Here is a 20637-nt window from a genome sequence, read left to right as displayed (position 1 = left end):
TTTTTTTTGGAAGTAATTTCCGTAAATAGATATTTTACAAATAAATATTTTATTTTTATAAAAAAATAAAAAAAATTTAAGTAAAAAACTTACCTTGATCTGGGTTGGGTTCGGTTTGAATTAAAAATTTTATAACGAACCTATGGGTTAGGTTTAAAAAAATGGTTCAGTCCGATCAAACTCAGAACACTTTTAAATTTACAAATTATTTATTTATTTATTTATTTTTATAAATTAAATTTTTATTGGTTATGTTAAGCCATCACCAATGAGGAGGGATAAAAATAAAAAATCGAATATATAAGAAATGGACGCTTCATTTTTATTTTAAAATATGTTTTCTTTTTGGACAGTTGACTTTACAAAAAAGATTTGATCTAGGCCGTTGGATAGGAAATAGTTAATGGGATTGCAACACGTGGCTCGTGGTACTGAGCTTCCATGTCACAGTGTCGGATCTGAAAAAAGTCAAAACAATAAAGTACTAGAGATGTACGGTTCAGATTGCGCTACGTGGCATAGAGAGATTCTTTAAAAAATTTATTTTATAAGAAAATTTATTATGGTGTTATTATTTTAAAATTTAATAATCGATTTAAGGTTTTATTCGGGGAAGGTTCATATGGATAGCTATGTCATAAAATTAAAATAAATAAATAAATAAATAAGAAGTCATATTCCAAGTGCTATTAAAATATTATTTAAATACCAAATATTATTTTAAAATATCATTGCTTTGTCTAAACAACTAATTAAAATCTATTTTTCCATAAATTATTTGCAATTTTTGTTTTTAAAAATTGTAATTACATGTCTTTTTATTTTTTGAGAAACAAATAATATATATCAAATTTTTACCGATTATATTTAGGGTTCTTCAGGTTGAACGAAAATTTACCGTCGAATATAAAAGAGAGCTTGATTTTAAGACATTTTCATTTAGAAACGTTGGAATTTGACCTTTATAGCTATTCGAAATGGCTAAATGGTTGATAAAACGAGCATTTTATTAAATTGATAACATCTCAATCTCGGTTATTTTCCACGTAAAGCTACGACGGGTAATAAAAACCATAGTATATATTCATAAAATTATGTTTTTTAAAATTAGATTATAGTATTTAGTTTAATACTTATATAATGTGATAAATTTATATGAGCCCCAGTTCGAGTGTGAGATCCCATATCGGTTAGAGAGAAGAATGAAACATTCCTTATAATAGCTTGGAAACTTTTCCTTAATAGACTCGTTTTAAAACGTGAGGCTGATGATGATAGTTAACGGGTCAAAGTGGACAATATCTAGCCGTGGGTTTGAGATGTTACAATATGAAAGTCGGGATTCCATATAAATTTTGTTGAAAAACAAGACCCTTAAAGACAATAACGAATCAATTCAAAGGAAAATTTTGGAACGGATTACCTTGATGATCAAGATTAATAGTAAAGAAAACTCATTTCTAAACTCATAATTTGAACTACGCCACAAGATAGCTTGATGAAGACTACTATTTTGTTATCTATTTTTTTTACATGGCAAAGTTTTGAAAATTAAGAAAGAAAAAAAATTTAAAGCTCGTTTTTGTTTTTAAACTCATTTTTCTCGATAAATAAATAAACTTTTAAAAGATCAAATAGTTATCGGATCGAGATTTTAAGGATCAAATCGACCATTGTTGAATAATATTTATAAAAAGGGAATTTTGTCTCCCATTTAGAAGTAAGAATCTACTTTAATTTCATCACATGGACTTAGCATTATTGAAAATTGATTTGCTTCAAAAGTGCCATTTCTTATGCTTCAAAACATATTCATGTGAGCCACATGGTTAAGGTCTAAAATCTTGTTGCTCGGGTTTGAGCCTTCGATTCTAAGGAGTGTAGAAAAATTTTGATGTAATAACCTAAACCCATCGCTAGGAGATATTATACGTTTTTGTCTGTTACGTATCGACGTTTGCCTCATGATTTTAAAACACGTTTGTTAGGAAGAGGTTTTCATATCACGAATGCGATGTCACAATCCATCTCTCTTAGGTACCCAGCATCCTCAACGGCATACTACTTGGTGTCTAACTCTGATACCATTTGTAACAACTCAAGTCCGCCTGTTTTGGCCCCATACGTATCACTATCACCCTCACGGTTTTAAAACGTGTCTGTTAGGGAGAGGTTTCCACACTCTAATAAGGGATGTTTTGTTCTCCTCTTCAACTAATGTAAAATCTCACAATCCACCTCTCTTAGAGACCCAGCTTCCTCGTTGTCACACCGCTCAGTCTCTAGCTCTAATACCATTTATAATGGCCCAAGCCCACTGCTAAAAAATATTGTCTACTTTAGCCCGTTAGCCTCACGGTAGTCTTATAAGTATCACCATTAGCCTCACGATTTTAGAGCACGTCTGTTAGGGAGAAAATTTCCACACTCATAAAAAGTATTCCGTTCCCCTCTTCAACCCATATGGGATCTCACATTTAATCATTGAACTATGCTCATGTTCGATATCAAATAATACTCTTTTTTGTCAATATGGAAATTACTCATTAAGAAATTAATATAAAAATATATATTTTTCTCCCAAGTCCTCAGGTGGGTTGGTGATAAAATATTTAATAAATTAATATTAAAAATATATTTATGAATTAATATTAATATTAGGTGGCAGTTCATACATCATATTTGATAATTTTTTTTATTTAAAAAAAAAATAGGGTTTTATTGCTACAAGTAACCAACTAAGTTTGGGAGTAGAAATCTGACTTTTGTGAATTAATTTTAAATTATTTTGCCCATATTTAATACTTCTTTAATTTTGTCACATTATTTAATTTCTCCTTCTTTTTTTTTTATTATTATTTTTTTAAAAGATAGATAAAATTCGTGTTCGTAATACATCGGTCGATAAATTAAAACAATGATATCAGTCGAATGATACTTTAAAATAAAAATTTTAAAAAGTTCCGAGATTGACAAATGAAAGAAAAGGATTAAGACGTTAAAAGATCGGGAGAAAACGTTGAGTTATAAGTCGAAACATACGAGAGAACAGAAATAAAAGATGTGATTTATGATGTGCACGTAAATGGTTTCCGTCCATATTTATAAAATAAAAAAATAAAAAAATAAAAAAATCAAGGGTTTTAATACTCCTATTGAATGTTAAAATCTGGTATGAACGGTATTATCCGTCAATATGAGTATTTTTGTAACGTCCCTAATATTATCAAAGATAGACAGAAATTTAAATAAATAAAAATAAACCCTAAATAATAATAAATGAATATATTAAATTTGACTTTAATTATGATTGCAAAATAAATAAATAAAATTATACTTAATTTAACACAAAAGAATGATTATACATACGTTGTGTGTGTATATATATAATATATATATATGTTACGTCAATGGGCCAAACGTGTGTGGGCCTTGAGTTGGGCCCTAACCATGGTTTATGGTCACAAATTAAAGTTGGGCCTAGAAATTGGGCTTTGAGCTACAATCCACTATTTTGTTTTATTTATTTATTTATTTATTTATTAGAGTTATTTAATATAATGATTGATGATGTAATTGTAATTATCCATCTTTAACTTAGTTTTAGACTATTAAATAGCTTAATTAGTATTATATGCCACTAAATATTTAAACCTACGTGTCAAAAACGAAAAAATGAGAACGAGACGTGAATGAGATAGAACTGTACCGAAAGTTTGTTTTAATATTTTCTGAATTGATATTATATTCAACTAATAGAATGAAGATTCAAACCCACGTGTCGAAAAACGAAAAAAATGAGAACGAGACGTGAATGACGGAATTGAACCGAAAGTTTGCTTTAATTTTTCCCCGAACTGATATTATATTCAACTAATAGAATGAAAATTCATACCCACAAGTTTGCTTTAATTTTTCCCCGAACTGATATTATATTCAACTAATAGAATGAAAATTCATACCCACGAGTCGAAAAACGAAAAAAATGAGAACGGGACGTGAATGACGGAACTAAATCGAAAGTTTTGTTTTAATTTTTTCCCGAACTGATATTATATTCAACTAATAAAATGAAGATTCAAACCCACGTGCCGAAAAACGAAAAAAAATGAGAACGAGACGTGAATGACGGAATTGAACCGAAAGTTTGCTTCAATTTTTCCCCGAACTGATATTATATTCAACTAATAGAATGAAAATTCATACCCACGAGTCGAAAAAAATTTTTCCCCGAACTGATATTATATTCAACTAATAGAATGAAAATTCATACCCACGAGTCGAAAAACGAAAAAAATGAGAACGGGACGTGAATGACGGAACTAAATCGAAAGTTTGTTTTAATTTTTTCCTGAACTAATATTATATTCAACTAATAAAATGAAGATTCAAACCCACGTGCCGAAAAACTTAAAAAATAAGAACGAGACGTGAATGACGGAACTGAATCGAAAGTTTGCTTTAATTTTTTCTCGAACTGATGTTATATTTAACTAATAGAATGAATATTTAAACCTACGTATCAAAAACGAAAAAAATGAGAACGAAGCGTGAATAATAGAATTGAACTGAAAGTTTGTTTTAATTTGTTTGCAAATTAGAATTAAATTGAAGATTAAAACGTACGTATTAAAACAGAAGTGTTCGTTTCAAAATTACTTGCGCATCTCCTCTCACCCTTATGGCATGTTTTTCTTTTCCATTTTTTCTTATACAAATTCTAAATCTCCCATTTTCGTTTACGTGTCGGATTAGGTTAAGTTAAGAGGCTTGTTGCCTATCAAACTACTTACGGTTTAATTAAGTTTAGACATTTTTTATGAAACCCGAGTCCGAATTGTGATGGTTGGTTTGACAATATTTGAACTATTCACTTTTACGATAATAATCGATGTCTTCTCGACTTTAACTTATCGTATACACAAATTGAACAACGATCATCATTCGTGAATTTTAATTTTTAGTTCATTATGTTTAGCGTAAAAAGATTAAAGTGGCTCTCAAAAGATAATGTTTTAGCTTCGACAGTAATTATAGTCGGGATAAACAAGCACGAGCTTCCATTTTGAGATAATATTTATCATATTATATATTTAAATATATGATAAGATATAATATTTTCAATTTAAATTTTAAATATATATTTTTATTTAATAATTTTTACATACATAAATTATTTTAATATTTAAAGTATCAAATACAATCAATATAATTTTCTTTTCATATCTAATATATTACGGTTAATCATTCAAATTAAATATAAATTTTTCTTTTTATTTTTATATACTAAATATTATTTTCAATCTTTTAAATTAAATTTATTTTTTTAAATATAATATATTCAATATTTATTTAACTTTTTTTTCCAACTTATTAATATAGTGTTAATACGCTAAATATACACATTAATTAATTAATCAAATTTTGTAGAGATCTATTTAACTTATAGTGTTCGGCCCTATAAAAATTCATCCGGAACAGAATCTTGATTTAAATGGAGAATAGGAAATGGGAGAACGAGTCGAGAGGAATTTCTTCCCATTAACTAAATGAGAACATAGATTATAAATCTCATTTCGTCACCGCCCCAATCCCTCCAAATTGCTTGCCTCCCGTTCACTTCTTAATATATATATATCAAAATTAAAATTAAAAAATAACTTTTTAAATATAATACTAGAAAATGGAAATTATTCATTAAAATTTTAATATAATTTTTAAAAATATATATAAAAAGATGAGCAAAAAAAAATTTTAAGAACTCGAGCCCGACAAAATTAAATTAAAATTTCACGAGATGAAAATTAAAATAGAAACGAGGAGTAGAGGCAAGACAAGGAAGGCTTCCATATCCTCACCATGTGAACGTTCCTAGTCACTTTGGGATCGACATAGAGTTTACAGTTGTATTCTTTGTAAAATTTATTAGGAGCAAATCGTTAATTATGGAGTATTCCATTTGTTAATGGAATATTTGATGAATTTTCTATTTAATTAATTTCTAAAAAAAAAAAAACATTAATAAATGGGGGCAAATCTGGAAAATAAGTTGAATTCTGTTTCATATATGTTAACATTATCGACGTGTCATTTATTTTAGTTCCCAAATCAGTTTCTTATTTTTAATGACATGCCAATTTTAGCCTTAGATTATTAAAATATATGACTAAATTGTCTACTAACCTCTTTTATTTTTTATTTTTAAAAAAAATTATTTCGATCATTATATTTATTTATTTATTTTTATCTATTTATAAGAATTTAACTTGAATTTTTTCCCCTCTTTTTGAGTGAAACTTTGAAATTGTTTATAACTATTGTATTTTTATTTAGGTTTTTTAAAATACAATTTCTAAATATTAAAAACTAAAATTATAAGTGAAATTATTTATAATAAAAAAAAGCTTTTTTAAAAAAAAAAAAAATATATATATATATATATATATATATTTAAATTTTTCGTTTTTTAATTTGACTTTGATTTTTTTTTATTTATTTAGGAAACTTTAAACTTATTTATATTAATTGCTTTTGATATGATTTTTAAAATTTTAAAATAAAATTAGGTTAGGATTTAAAAAATATTTTTATAACTAAATTAGAGAAAAAAGGTTAGCAAATAATCTAAACTTACAAAAAAAAAAATTATTTAATTTGTAATTCTAGACATTTTTTGTAATTTTACTGATTTTCAAATTAAAGAGTATATTTATTATTTTATTTTATAATTATATCTCATTCTATTTAATCTAAGATTTTAATATTTAAATTATCGTAAATTATTCGAATGGAAAATGGAAACAAAAAATATTATCCAATAAATATTACTAATTAGATTATCATATCTTTATATCTAATTAAAAACATACTAGTTTTAATATATCTAAATAAAAATTTTAAATAATATATTATAACAAAAAAATCAACTAAAAAATAATAATAATCAATGCCAAATTTGGAAATAGTATTTAATTTGATTTGAAAATTTGATAAACTAAATCAACAAATTTCATAAACTTAAAATTTATTTCGTAAAAAAAATACAAAATTTATTATTTTATTTGATTTGTTGTTTAAAAAATATCCATATATTCTTTTAAAATTACAATATTACCCTTGACATTTTTTAATTGTAGTCCAGTAGAAAATTTTAATAGACAGAAAATCAACCAAACAAACTATATTTTATGGCGAAATTTTACAAAAAAAAATATTAAAAAAGGCTTTAGTTTTTTTATTAATGTTAAAATAATATTATTTAAGAAAAAAAAAAGTAAATGGCAAAATAGTAAATAAGGAAGAATGAGAGGCGTAATTACGTAAAGATAGAATCTCAACAAAATCCATGCACGAAAATTCAATGAAAAAAGAGAGAGAAAATGGAAACTAAAAAATAATTTTAAAAAAAAAATCGAAATTAAATCATTCGAAAATCCGTCAGAGGCACTGTCGCGACTGTGCTTAAATATCTCTAACTGTCACAGAACTCAAAACATCTCTCCCTCTTTCTCTCTTAAACTCTCTGCAAAACCTCTCTCTCTTGAACTCTCTGCAATTTCTCTTCGCTTCTTCAAGCTTCTCCCAAAATGCTTTCCGCTACTCAAGCTCGTAACATAGTCGGCATCGTCGGTAAGTTAAAAACCTCGATTCTCTAATTTACTTCAATTTCTGGCCGATTCTCTGAATCAATCGAGATTTTTCGAAGATGATTGATTCTGTTAGTTTATTGTTCTGGAACTGTGTATGATAAGTGTTCTTCATGATGCTTTGATTTTGCAGGAAATGTCATTTCGTTTGGTCTTTTTCTCTCGCCGTTGTAAGTACTTCGCCAAATTTAGTTGTTCATACGCTCTTGAACAATACGGATTTTACTTATTCTTTTGATTTGATCGATTTCGTTTATGTATAAATAAGAAAAAGTGTTTTAAGCGAATTTAGTTTTTTAGGCTCTCTAAGAATCTGGATTCTCAAGTAAGAAACGCTTGATTTGCAATTAAAATTTTAAGCAAATTTCGTTCGTATTGATTTTTTGTTGTTATATTTTTATTTATGATTGCTGCTGGTGATGTTAGTTTGATCTCTGCTTTAATGTATGTGTATAAAAAAAAATCTGCAGACCGACGTTTTTCAAAATTTACAAAAGCAAATCAGTTGAGGAGTTCAAGCCAGATCCGTACCTTGCAACTGTGTTGAACTGTATGTGTTGGGTATTCTACGGAATGCCTTTCGTTCATCCTGACAGCACTCTGATCATCACTATTAATGGCATTGGCCTTTTCATAGAGCTATTTTATTTGGCTATATTCTGCCTGTATGCTGATTCCAAAGGACGGGTTCGTAATTACTCTTTCTAACTTCTTCCTAATGTAGATTATTGATTTTAGTAACACAAATCGTAGATCATTGATTAATCCAAAAATTTAAGCTAGATGAATTAAATGCATTAATTTAATTAGCACATAATCACGATATTTTAGATCCAATTCTTTATTCGAGATTGTTTATTTTAGATTAATGAATAATTTAAAAGATTATGCAAAATAGTTAATATAACGCACTTTCTTTTTCTCTTTTTGATTTCATTTCAGAAAAAAGTTAGTATTTGCCTTGTGATTGAGGTTATTTTCGTGGCTGCTGTTGCTGTAATAACTATTGTATTCCTTCATGGAACCAAGCAAAGATCACTGTTGGTTGGAATAATATGTGACGTATTCAACATCATTATGTATGCTTCTCCTCTAACGATCATGGTAAGTTAATTTCATGATATTTCAATTATGCAAATTTAAAGCAAATAATCTTCTTTATATAAGAATATTTTCTTAAAAAATCTTTTTTTATTTAATAGACAAAAGTGATCAAGACGAAGAGTGTCAAGTACATGCCATTTACTCTCTCGTTAGCCAACTTTCTCAATGGTTGTATTTGGACGGCCTATTCTCTAATCAAGTTTGACATCTACGTTCTTGTAAGTACCGTGCATTTCTATTACTTTCATGTAATCTTTATCTTGAAATAATTAAATAACATAATTTATCGGTAACATTCACAAATTACTTTCATATCTACATCTGTAATTGATCAACTGAACTACAATCATTCTTTTTTGTTATAATTCTACTATTGGAAACAAAACGTCACCGGCACCTGTTTCTCCCATTTATTATGATATTTTTTTAAAGCCTATTTGGAAATCTCTAATGCCTACCAATACTTCATAGTTTGAATTTATTTCATTAAATATATATTTATCATAATGGTCGGATGAAAGTCTCACATCCCCTAATTTAGTGAATGATGATAAGTTTATAATTAAATAATACTATCTCCATTAATTAAATAATACTATCTCCATTAGAATGAGGTATTTTGGAGAAGTCCAAACCAAAAGTATGAGAGTTTATGTCCAAAGTAAACCATATCATACTATTATGGAGAGTCATGTTTATCTAACCATTACCATAACTATTATTTGAATTATTTGGATGAAATTTGCAGGTTAGCAATGGTCTTGGAGCAATTTCGGGTTTCCTTCAGCTCCTCCTCTATACATATTACTCTGTATGCCGTCCAAAGGCCGACGAGAATGCTGTGAAAGCCAATGAAGTTCAGCTCTCCAACGCATAAACTGCAAGTCCATCGAGCTAAGTGAGTATACAAAATTTTCACTTCTTTTGTTAAACAATAGTTAAGGTGAATTTGTATTGAAACAGTGAAAAGTACCTATAAATGTTCTTTTTCATAAATATCTCACTAAAATTACTATTTTAAAAAGTTATTTAAAACGGGTTGAATTTACGTCCTTAAATAATGGTGTAAAGAGTACAAGAAAGACAAGTTACTTCTGTCTTACCTAATTTGATCATTCTTTGATCGTTTCATTCTTGCTTTTTGTAGGTCATTTAAAGCGTGGTGTGGTTGCTATCGTAAGGAGGAATGAAGTTGTGCATAGCTAGAACAGTATCGGGATTGTAGTTTTGACTTTTTTGTTGTTTTTTTTTTGGAAGAGAATTATAGATTTTGGTAGGTTGTTGAAAGTTTTTGATTTATGAATTTGTTTCCATTCATTATCCTTCTCTTTACACATCTCCATCTTGAATTTTTAGGGTAGAAATATCTACAAAATAATAATAATAATAATTAAAAAAATTAAAAACATAAAAATAATTAAGTAAATTAAAAAACGAAATTAGATTTTATAACTGAATCGGTTCTATTTTTATCTTATTTGAAATATGGGTAAGATTTTGTAGGCTTTGATTTTTTTTTAATTCATATAATATTATTAATAAGATTAAATTATTAACTTTGATATTAAATTTTCACTATTATTTATTATTATTATTATCTACTTTCTTTAATATATATATATATATATATATATATATATATATATATATATTTAGTATCTTCGAATAATTATATATTCTACCTAATAAAAAAATATGAAATTATTTCAAGATTAAATTATAACATTTTATAGTTACAAATTTTATTTTAAAATAAAATATTAATAATTATTAAGGGTAGGATCATATCAAATTTTTTATTCTTAGAACTAAAAATAACATAATAATTAATACTGAGTTAATAAATATATTACTATATTATAACTAATGATTATCTATGTTAATTATCTGGATTAACAAAATTAGCCACATAAAATGAAAAAAAAAATAATATTTATATGAAAATTAATTAATGACTGAAACTTATTATTAGGATTATTATCTATCTCTTATTGGAATAATAATAATCCGCAGATATTCATATGATTTGAAAACTGGATTCATACGAGAATAACCCAACTCAAATCCTAAAGATTGTGTTGGACTAAATTTTTTCCGGTTTGGATTGGGTTGGTTGATTTGCAGGCTGATATATATTTTTTGATTGAGTTAACCGAACCAACCGGAGAGCAGAGTTACAACTGAACTCTATCCTATCCTACATTACTTTTAGATTATTATGATGATTTAAAAAAAATTAAAAAAAAAATCAACTTAATTCAAGATATTTGGGTTGTGAACTCTATTCAGGTTGCTCGGTTATCAACCCAACTAACTCGAACTTTCAGGTTAGTTCAAAAAATTTATTCAACTCAACCCGAAAAATAGAAGATTGAATGATATTGGATTGGGTTGTGAATTCTATTTGGGTTGCTCGGTCATCAACCCAACCAACCCGAACTTTTAAGTTAACTCAAAAGATTTCTCCAACCCAACTCAATTCGACTCAACCCCGTGTACGCCCTCAAGAAAATCCTTCCCCGTCTCGGCCTCATGAACTTGCATAAATAAACAAAAAAAAAAAAAAAATTGTTAAGTTAATAAAAAAAATATATTTTGTTTTTAAATTGTGTAATTGTGCCCAATCTTATCCACGGAGAGTGAAGAGAAGACCCCACTTCGAACCAAATTTCTCGCACAATCTGTGAATAATACACCAAACAATCGAAAAACCTTATCTCCATCTTCTTCTTCCCTATCTTCGAATCCATTTCAGTCACTCCTTTTCTCTCAACGATTTCCCACAAACAAGATCACAACCCCCTGATGTTATTTCAGTGTTCAAATTGACTCTGTTTAACGTAGCGTTAATGGCGACCATTATCTCCTGTAAGTTCTGTTCGTCTCTTGTTACCTCCAAATCCTCCATACCTACCAGCCATTGTCGCTCCTCGAAGCTCTGGAATGGCGCTTTCTCCAAACGATTCGGCTCCAGATGGTCCTCCTACAATTCAATAAAATGTGAGCTTCAGAATGCGAAGGTGAGATCTGGTTCTTCAGTTGTAATGTTGTTCAATTTGATGGCATCGAGTTTTGTTCTTGCTAATGCTGAAGACTGTTGAACTCTGAGTGAATATGGCGTGGAGATTTTACCGAAATTGATTGGGTTTGTCTTTTGTATGATATTTTGTTGCAAATTTGAACTTCTCTGGGAAGAATTCTGCTTCAAGTCATATGAATTTTGTTTGAATTATGAATTTAGTTGCTTAACTTTGATGATTCGGTGCCAAATTGGCCCAGTTCTTCACCATAAGCATGCTGCATTATCATTTAGTGAAAATGATAAGAACTACTTGGGATCACAGTTTAAAGTTCAAGAACGTAATCATAACGTTTTGAAGTTCAGAAACCACTCTAAGTTAGTTTAATGGTCAACAATGACCAATATAATGAGTTTCGTTGACAACCAAATGTAATAGGATCAGGTAGTTGTCGTACAAGAATTGTCGAGGTGCATGCAAGCTAGACTAGACACTCACGTATGTAAGTGATTAAACGGATGCAAACATTGAAGTTTAATGCTTAAATTTGGAATTTGACTTGTGAATTAAGAAATAAACAACAAATGGTTGAATGAGTCCATATTTTGTTTACCAGAAAAGCAGGCCATTTTGCTTGAAGGAGATTGCAATTTCAACGGCTTTGGCATTTAGTTTAATCACAGGGGTTCCTGCATTAGGCTCCTCTGCAGACGCATATGCAGCTACTGGTCCTGTAATTCCCGACCTGTCCGTGTTGATATCCGGTCCGCCGATAAAGGATCCTGGAGCTTTGTTGAGATATGCTTTGCCTATTAATAATAAAGCTATTAGGGAAGTTCAAAAACCACTTGAAGACATTTCTGAAAGCCTCAAAATTTCTGGAGTCAAGGCACTTGATTCTGTGGAGAGGGTAAGTTATATGATTGATGTGCCTGTTTTTCTGCCTTGAAATAAAAAATGTTTCTAAATGGTTCTTAGACATGTTCGATGTATATCTCCAGAAAATATTTTGAGTTCAATCCTTTGTTTTTTTTTCTCTTTTGTTGCTCTATAGAATGTGAGGCAGGCGTCTCGAACGCTCAAGCAGGGGAAGGATTTGATTGTATCGGGGTTGGCAGAATCGAAGAAGGAACATGGAGTTGAAGTTCTTGGTAAACTGGAAGTTGGATTAGATGAGCTTCAAAAGATTGTGGAAGATAGAGATAGAGAAGCTGTTGCGCCAAAACAAAAGGAGCTTCTTAATTATGTTGGCAGGTGAGTAATGGCCATATTCTCCATGCTGATGGTTGCATTCTTATTATGTTGGTAAGAACTACTTCCCGATTCCCGACAATCTTCGTCCGGGTTCTTCATCTCAACTCAGAGTAGCTTTAAGAAAGCCTTTTGATCCATATGTATGTTCATCCTATCGGTGTTCTGAAGTCGTACAATTAAGAACAACACACCAGTTTAATGTCGAAATTGGGTTAGAAAGGACTAAGAAAAGATAATCGTCCTTAAATTATAATCTCATATATACCCTTGTCATTGACTGCAGCTGAGATCTTCGTGGGGCATTCGGTTTCTGCAGTGTTGAAGAAGATATGGTCGATGGCTTCCCGTATGAAGTGCCTGAGGAATACAGAAATATGCCTCTATTGAAAGGGAGAGCAGCTGTGGATATGAAGGTTAAAGTGAAGGACAATCCGAACGTCGACAACTACATTTTCCATATAGTTTTAGATGGCTATAACGCTCCCGTAAGCTCTGGGAATTTTGTCGACTTGGTCGAACGACACTTCTACGATGGCATGGAAATCCAAAGAGGTATATATATAGAAGACTAGATTTACTTAATGAATATGAATATTATGAGAGATTTCTATACTCTGTTGCACATGTTCTACTTGACATCTTCATATTATAATATGACTTAGCAAGGCCACAAAATTTTTATCGTTTTTGCAGCGGATGGTTTCGTTGTTCAAACTGGTGATCCAGAAGGTCCTGCAGAGGGTTTCATCGATCCTAGTACCGAGAAAACCCGGACCATACCATTAGAAATCATGGTTGATGGGGAGAAAGCACCTTTCTATGGGGAAACTTTGGAAGTAAGGCCTCTTTTTCTTGCAAGATGCATTCAGACTGACTTATTATGAGATTTCACGTCGGTTGGAGAGGAGAACGAAGCATTCTTCATAAGGGTGTGAAAACCTCTCCCTAACCGACGCGTTTTAAATCCGTGAGGCTGACGGCGATATGTAACGGACAAAAGCAAACAATATCTGTTAGGGGTGGATTTGGACTGTTATAAATGTTATCAGAGTCAGATATTGAGTGGTGTGTCATCGAGGACACTAGGCCCTTAAAGGGGGTGGATTGTGAGATCTCACATCGGTTGGAGAGGAGAACGAAACATTCCTCATAAGGGTGTGAAAACCTCTCCCTAACCGACGCGTTTTAAATCCGTGAGGCTGACAACGATACGTAACGGGCAAAAGCAGACAATATCTGCTAGTGGTGTGCCATCGAGGACACTGGACCCCTAAAGGGGGTGGATTATGAGATCTCACATCGGTTGGGGAGGAGAACGAAACATTTCTCATAAGGATGTGGAAACCTCTTCCTTACATATGCGTTTTAAAACTATGAGGCTAAAGGCGATACATAACGAGCCAAAGCGGTCAATATCTGTTTGCAGTGGGTTTGGGCTGTTGCACCTATATATTTAGGCATACCGAAATTATTAGTGATTTATTAGGTATGCAGTATTCATTTCATACAATTTTCATTTAAGCCACCCGAGTCTGCACGAGGCACGAACAAAAACTTTGTCGTAGTGAAGTTTGATTCTCGGCTCGAGTTTTACTTATTAGTTTTATCATGTGTTTCAAACAGGAGCTTGGTCTATACAAGGCTCAAACAAAACTTCCCTTCAATGCATTTGGAACTATGGCCGTGGCTAGAGAGGTGATAATTCTGTCTCTCTTTCTCTCGCCCTTTCTTCACGAGCTGCCAGTTTCATGTTCATTGCTTTCCATGCAGGAATTTGATAACAATTCAGGATCTAGTCAGGTGTTTTGGCTGCTAAAGGAAAGTGAACTTACTCCTAGTAATGCCAATATATTGGATGGTCGATACGCCGTGTTCGGTTACGTCACCGAAAATGAGGATTTTTTGGCGGATCTTAAGGTTGGTGATGTTATAGAGTCGATAAAAGTAGTGTCTGGCCTGGATAACTTGGTGAATCCAAGCTACAAGATTGCTGGTTGAGGAAGTTTGCCATGTGAATCAATTCATTAATTTGGCATTCAGCCTTATTGGTTATGAGTTCATAGATTCTTTGATAAACCCTTTTGAGGAACTTTGGATCGTAGTTTTAAGAATCGTTCTTACCGACGATAATTGATATGTACTTTTCTTAAAGTTGAAAGTTCAAATCATTGAGGAAAAAAAAAACACTCTAATCTTGCCTATTTTTATGTATTATGTGCCTTCAAATTCTAATTTTTATCCGCTTTTAATTAAAAGAAACAAAAGTTTCGAACTATGCTAAAAGAAAGCTTCATTTTTTTGTTGCCTCGACCCAAGTTCGACCAAAACTTGACCCATATTGTAACAATTCAAGCCCACTGCTAGCAAAAATTGTCATATTTAGGCTTTTCGAACTTCCCCTCAAGGTTTTTAAAAGACGCTAGAGAGGTTTCCACACCCTTTCTCCTCAACTGATTGCTTTGTTCTCTTCCCCAACCAACGTGGAATATCACAATCCACCCCTTTTGGGGCCAGTGTCCTCGCTGACACTCGTGTCCCCACCCCTTTCGAGGCTCAACCTTCTCACTAGCACCTCGTTTGGTGTTTGACTCTGATACCATTTGTTCGGGAGAAATTTTCACAACCTTATAAAGAATATCCCGTCTCCTCTCCCACCGATATGGGATCTTATTGACCTACCCAAGTCTTCTAATTTATGTAATTTATGAAATTGTGAACTTTCCTTTCAAGAAAATCCACAGCATTGCCCAAATATTATTAACGAAGCTTTGTAATAATGTTCAATCCAAGTTAACAGAAGAACATTGAAGCTTTTATCTTTCTGGAAAAATTTACTCATTTTTTCTTCACAAAGAGAGGGAAGGGATTGCTACAAAGAAAGAAAGCATATAGCTAGCTTAGCCCCTCTTTAAACCTATAGCCTTCACTCTACTTGTTCCCTTGATTCTCAAGTTCCAGTTCCTTTTCAATTGGACAAATTACAATCCGAATCTTTGACGTTGCATTATTGCTGCTGCCATCGTTTTGTTCGAAGAAGTAAACACGTTCAAGGACCTCGGTACCTGCGGAAGCAAAAACAGCCTTGAGACTGATCGATGGGGATCATACCTCCACCCTTCGATGTGTCAATTGCTTCCAACATGGTTACAACCTCATCCATCTCTGGACGCTTGTCTGGGTTAGCATCCCAACATCGCTTCATTACATTTGCAAGTGAGCTCGGGCAACACCGAGGAATCTCTGGCCGAAGATTCTGCAATCAGAGAAGATGAGCTTTCATCTTCAGCTTGTGTTAAAGTTAGGTACATTGTCTATTCAGAATTAGATCTTATTGCTATTAGAATGAAATGGAGAAAGTTCAACCACAATTCAAATGACTAATGATATGTGATCTATCATTTCAACCTACCTGTCGGACAACAGCTGAAGTCACTTCCGAGAAGCTAAGGTCGGGATACGGCATATCGCAGCAGTATATTTCCCACAAACAGATGCCAAAGCTGTAGACATCACATTTCCTGTTATATGGATTGCCATTGAGAACCTGTCAAGTTTCAAGTCATCCCTAATGTCAGATTTGAAGGATAGCCAGAAGCAAAAGGCTAGCTGATGAACATTTATCCTAGCAAACAAACTGAACAGCAATCATAACGAAAGAAGGCTAAGCTTTTACCAATCATGCTAAAAGTTGAAAAGGAATCTATGCTCCTATTTAATCTCTTAGCTTTCAGTTTTTTTTTTTTTTTTTCGGAGCTCGTATAAGGTGTAACGAGTCTCATAGCCTATAAAGTAGCTCAGCAAACTTGTGAGATCCCACATCGGTTGGAGAGGGTAACGAAGCATTCCTTATAAGGATGTGGAAACCTCTCCCTAGTAGACCGTTTTAAAACCATGAGGCTGACAGCAATATACGTAATGGGCCAAAGTGGATAATATCTGCTAGCGGCGAGCTTGGGCGGTTACAGAACTCCACAGAAATCACACATCACTCGAACATTCCTATCTCAAATTTTACAATATGGTATGTTTTCCAACTACAAAGAAAGGTTTTTGCATTAACTAATTCAAATCTAATCGTTTATCCACTAATTCAAAGGTTAGTACTTTCGTCCTCGCGACTTAACGGAGTAGAGCCAGATGAAGTAAGCTAAAGATTGAGCCACTGCTTTCTAATTGAAGTTAGTTTTTCATTTGCACCATATATTTTACACTATGAATAAAGATATAAAAACCCCATCAGAAAGCCTTGCTTATAAATCCCACGAGCTTCAAGATATCGAATAGGGTAGACTAGTGAGAAGCATAAAATTCAACATAGCAAGAGCAGAAGAGAGGTTTGAGTTCAATATTCAAGGCAATTCAAGCATGTACCTCTGGAGCCATATAACCAAGGGTTCCAGTCTCGCCAGTCATATCATTGGGATTTGAGGCCTCGACACGAGCAACGCCAAAGTCCGCAATTTTTACTGTTCTTGTTTTGTCCAGAAGCATATTTTCTGTCTTGACATCTCTATGGACAATCTTCTGTGAGTGAAGATAGCTCAACCTACAAATGGTACTCGCCTTGAGTTTAAAAGCACAAGTTTAATGTACAAAAAATTGCAGATAGAATTCGGAACTCTGTGGGGAAACGCAAAAAAAGACTAGAGATTCAGTAATTGGAATTTAACCCTCTTGCAAGGTCTAATGCTAGCTGGACGACTACTTTGAACGCCAGCTTTTTCCTCCGGTTCTTTATGAGGTAAGATTTGAGAGCACCTCCAGGACAATATTCAACAACGACACAACAAATATTGCTCGGCATGCCAATTTGGCCATTTTCTGTTTGTACTTGTAGATCTGAGGAGCCTATTGTTGCTCCTATAAACTGAAAAAGTTAATGAAACACCATAAGTCATCTTTTAAACCTATACAAATAACTCCTTCAGTATGGTACGTTTAGATATGAAACACCAAAAGAGATTATGTTCTTATCGGCAACTAAGCCCATAGCTTGTCTCATTGCAGATTCAAGACACTTTGCTTAAAGATTTGAAGCCAATAACAAAGAACTTATAATAATTATTACTATGGCTACCTACGAAAATGCAAAGAATGGAATCAGATGTATTTTCTCAATAGTCTTAGAATCTAAAGGCAATTACCTATAAGTAGAAGTGCTGATCCATGAAGAAATGGATAAGTGAACAAGGAAAGCATTCATAATTTCAAGCTTTCTTATGCCAAGTTGGTTTATTCATTAAAACTATACGTTAATCTTGGACAAGGACATGATGAAAGTCGAGCTAGGAAGAACACCATCAAATCTTACCTTCGTAACGTTAGGATGGTCAAGCTTGTGCCAAACAACAACTTCTTGTGTAAAAGCTGCTCTAAGCGACGCGATTTCTGCCTCCGACCTATGACCCTCTTCACCCCAGTCAAGAAGTTTAACTGAGGAAAAATAAACCAACCTTTAGTCTCTTAAAGAAAGACTAGCAAATAGACTTAAGCATTGCCAAAACAAATGCCCCAAAAGTTTTTCAAAATAAGGGGAAAAGCCCCAACAAAACGAAGCTTAAAACTATTACTAATTTGGGCAACTTAAAGATTCAGATACCTAACAATAAGTAACAAAAAATCCAATTTGCAATCGAGTTAATTCCTTTATGGGGTTCTCCGTTTTCCAATTTTATGTGCAACTGTGTTCTTTAAAAGGGTGCATGTCAACAATTAATGGGGACACACAAAAGTTCCAAAAAAAGAACAGTGCAGTAGTTAATGCAAGTAGCTGTCTGCTCAAGCCAATCTCGTGAATCAGTGTTTTGTTGAGGATAATATCTACAAAGAGGCCATAACTCCAAAAAAAGAAAAAAAGAAAGCCAAATAGAACTCTCATAGTTCTATCCAATTCAAAACAAGACAGAAAAAACTTCATGTTTGCAAATAATTGATGCAGCAGAAAAGTGTTTATTCTCATTTTGGCATAATATCAAACAGGTTTAAGGCATATCCTTCCTCAGAAGGCATCGATTCCTCAGCTATTTAAGAACTAAGAGAAAAAACCCATTTCATTTATGAACAATCTCCCAAAGAAATTCAATATCAAAATCCTTATATGATCTTCCGCCAAATTCAGAATCAGAATCCTCATATGATCAATGCAATTACAAAAACCAAAGAAAACAGAATCAATATCGAGTGGCTTCAGCCATGCATTTATGAACTGATTTTCTCAGAATCAATAACTCATTCTTAAACAAACAGAGTAGAGGGAGAAAAATCCCGTACCAGCAACATCTTGGCCATCATAAATTCCACGATGAACAGTTCCAAAAGTACCACGAGCTATGACGCTTTTGATGATGAGTTTAGAAGGATCAATCTCCCATTCCTGCCTGGTGATCGGCAGCTTTCCACCACCACCACCGCCGCCGCCGCCGCCGCCTTCCTCGTCTACCTTGCTCTTGTTCTTCTCCATAGTCCATGCTTTGCTCAAATGTCTCTGCAACTGCTCGTCTAAGCTCTTCAGATCTATCTGATCTGCCCTCACATACCCACCTCCAGTTTCACTCTTTTCCTTCATATTTCCCTAAAATTGGACAAAATCAGTGACAGAAATTCGTCGGCACAGAGGCGATTGTTCCTCCTTCGAGTACTGGAAATGATGATGGGTTTGTTGGTGACTGTATTTCTGGGTTGGGTAGAGAGAGAAAGGGGGAAAAAGCGAGAGAAATTAATAATAGTGAGCACAAGAAAAGCACAAGTAGAGAGAGAAGAGTGAGTGTATTTTTCCTCTCCCCATGGATTTTGCCTGAAGAAGACGAGTGTTTTTTCAGTCCCACATCGGTTATTTTCTGCACTAACAAACGCTATCTCTTTTATACACGTCCGTTTCTTCGCCTTCTCTTGCCCCTCTTCTTTTTGGACTATTATTGGTTCTTTTGGTCAAGTCACAAACACAATAATTATAATATATATATATATATAATCGATAGTCGAACACGGTAAAAACAAAGTTAAACAATCAAAACGGGCGAGAACTGAACAACCAAGCCGACTTAAGTTTAAGATCGTCCACTAGAGATATCCACAAAGTGAGAGAGCGGAGAAGTTTTCCTCATCTCCGTCATTGCTTCTTATTTTATTTCTCATCATCGCAAAATTAATTTTCAAAAAATGTTCATGAATAATTTTCATTTTCGGTACAATTTATATTTAAAATGTAAAAATAATAATAAATTCAATAATATTTTGTAAGGAAAATAATAATATCATATTCAACTTAATTTCTAAACATTCAAATTTCAATAGCTTCCATTCTTAAAAATATATATATATATTTATTAACTAAGTAAATGTATATTATTGGATCAGGGTGGGTGAAGATTGGGTCCAACAGGGGGACGGAAAATGTTCGGTGTTTAGGGTTTGGAGATAATTTTTGAAATAAAATATTAACCATTAAAAAAAAATTAATTAAAAATAATAAGGGTATTTTTTTTAAAAAAAAAAATTAAAAATTCTAGAGGTAATATCGATACTTTTTTTAACCGTTTAACAGTATAATTGGAGTTCGTTAAAAAAAAAAAAAAAAAAAAAAAAAAAAAAAAAAAAAAAAAAAAAAAAAAAAA

The 20637-nt window shown here is 32.1% G+C and overlaps 3 protein-coding genes across 4 annotated transcripts in view; 2 read left to right on the top strand and 1 right to left on the bottom strand.

The window, feature by feature from the left end:
• The first annotated feature begins 7494 nt into the window (after positions 1-7494).
• Positions 7495-9992, top strand: LOC111486615 (bidirectional sugar transporter SWEET5-like). The gene is made up of 7 exons (XM_023133783.1): positions 7495-7629; positions 7780-7816; positions 8117-8333; positions 8589-8750; positions 8849-8968; positions 9499-9648; positions 9898-9992. The coding sequence occupies exons 1-6, from the start codon at positions 7587-7589 to the stop codon at positions 9625-9627; spliced, it is 708 nt and encodes a 235-aa protein (XP_022989551.1). The 5' UTR covers positions 7495-7586; the 3' UTR covers positions 9628-9648; positions 9898-9992.
• Positions 9993-11428: 1436 nt separating this feature from the next.
• Positions 11429-20637, top strand: part of LOC111486315 (peptidyl-prolyl cis-trans isomerase CYP38, chloroplastic) — a 27459-nt gene continuing 18250 nt past the window's right edge. Inside the window, exons 1-7 of one of the 2 annotated variants that reach the window (XM_023133392.1) lie at positions 11430-11770; positions 12387-12680; positions 12825-13024; positions 13341-13576; positions 13718-13860; positions 14648-14719; positions 14795-15235. In XM_023133392.1, coding sequence (XP_022989160.1) covers positions 11600-11770; positions 12387-12680; positions 12825-13024; positions 13341-13576; positions 13718-13860; positions 14648-14719; positions 14795-15022 — 1344 coding nt within the window. In that variant the 5' untranslated portion in view covers positions 11430-11599 and the 3' untranslated portion in view covers positions 15023-15235. Of the gene's footprint in view, positions 11771-12386; positions 12681-12824; positions 13025-13340; positions 13577-13717; positions 13879-14647; positions 14720-14794; positions 15236-20637 lie in introns of those variants that run through there. The other variant, XM_023133393.1, reaches the window with a different exon arrangement.
• LOC111486316 (serine/threonine-protein kinase HT1) lies at positions 15730-19862 on the bottom strand. The gene is made up of 6 exons (XM_023133394.1): positions 19295-19862; positions 18336-18457; positions 17695-17891; positions 17396-17570; positions 16434-16568; positions 15730-16277 (listed from the first exon to the last, which is right to left on the bottom strand). Exons 1-6 carry the CDS (start codon positions 19587-19589, stop codon positions 16071-16073), a joined length of 1131 nt encoding a protein of 376 aa, XP_022989162.1. The 5' UTR covers positions 19590-19862; the 3' UTR covers positions 15730-16070.

Source organism: Cucurbita maxima, unplaced genomic scaffold, assembly GCF_002738345.1.
Source record: "Cucurbita maxima cultivar Rimu unplaced genomic scaffold, Cmax_1.0 Cma_Scf00011, whole genome shotgun sequence".
In the NCBI taxonomy this organism is placed as follows: Eukaryota; Viridiplantae; Streptophyta; class Magnoliopsida; order Cucurbitales; family Cucurbitaceae; genus Cucurbita; species Cucurbita maxima.
The sequence above is the reverse complement of the archived record's forward strand: the minus strand, read 5'-3'. Positions and strand labels throughout refer to the sequence as shown.

Bases quoted from the DNA above. Each gene is read 5' to 3' on its own strand.
- LOC111486615 (XM_023133783.1), top strand. From the start codon at position 7,587: ATGCTTTCCGCTACTCAAGCTCGTAACATAGTCGGCATCGTCG. The intron at 7,817-8,116 runs GTAAGTACTTCG...AAAAATCTGCAG, and splicing joins GGTCTTTTTCTCTCGCCGTT to ACCGACGTTTTTCAAAATTT. The intron at 8,334-8,588 runs GTTCGTAATTAC...ATTTCATTTCAG, and splicing joins ATGCTGATTCCAAAGGACGG to AAAAAAGTTAGTATTTGCCT.
- LOC111486316 (XM_023133394.1), bottom strand. From the start codon at position 19,589: ATGAAGGAAAAGAGTGAAACTGGAGGTGGGTATGTGAGGGCAGATCAG. The intron at 17,571-17,694 runs GTTAAATTCCAA...TACCATTTGTAG, and splicing joins GCATTAGACCTTGCAAGAGG to GTTGAGCTATCTTCACTCAC. The intron at 16,569-17,395 runs GTACATGCTTGA...GAAACTTGACAG, and splicing joins TTGGTTATATGGCTCCAGAG to GTTCTCAATGGCAATCCATA.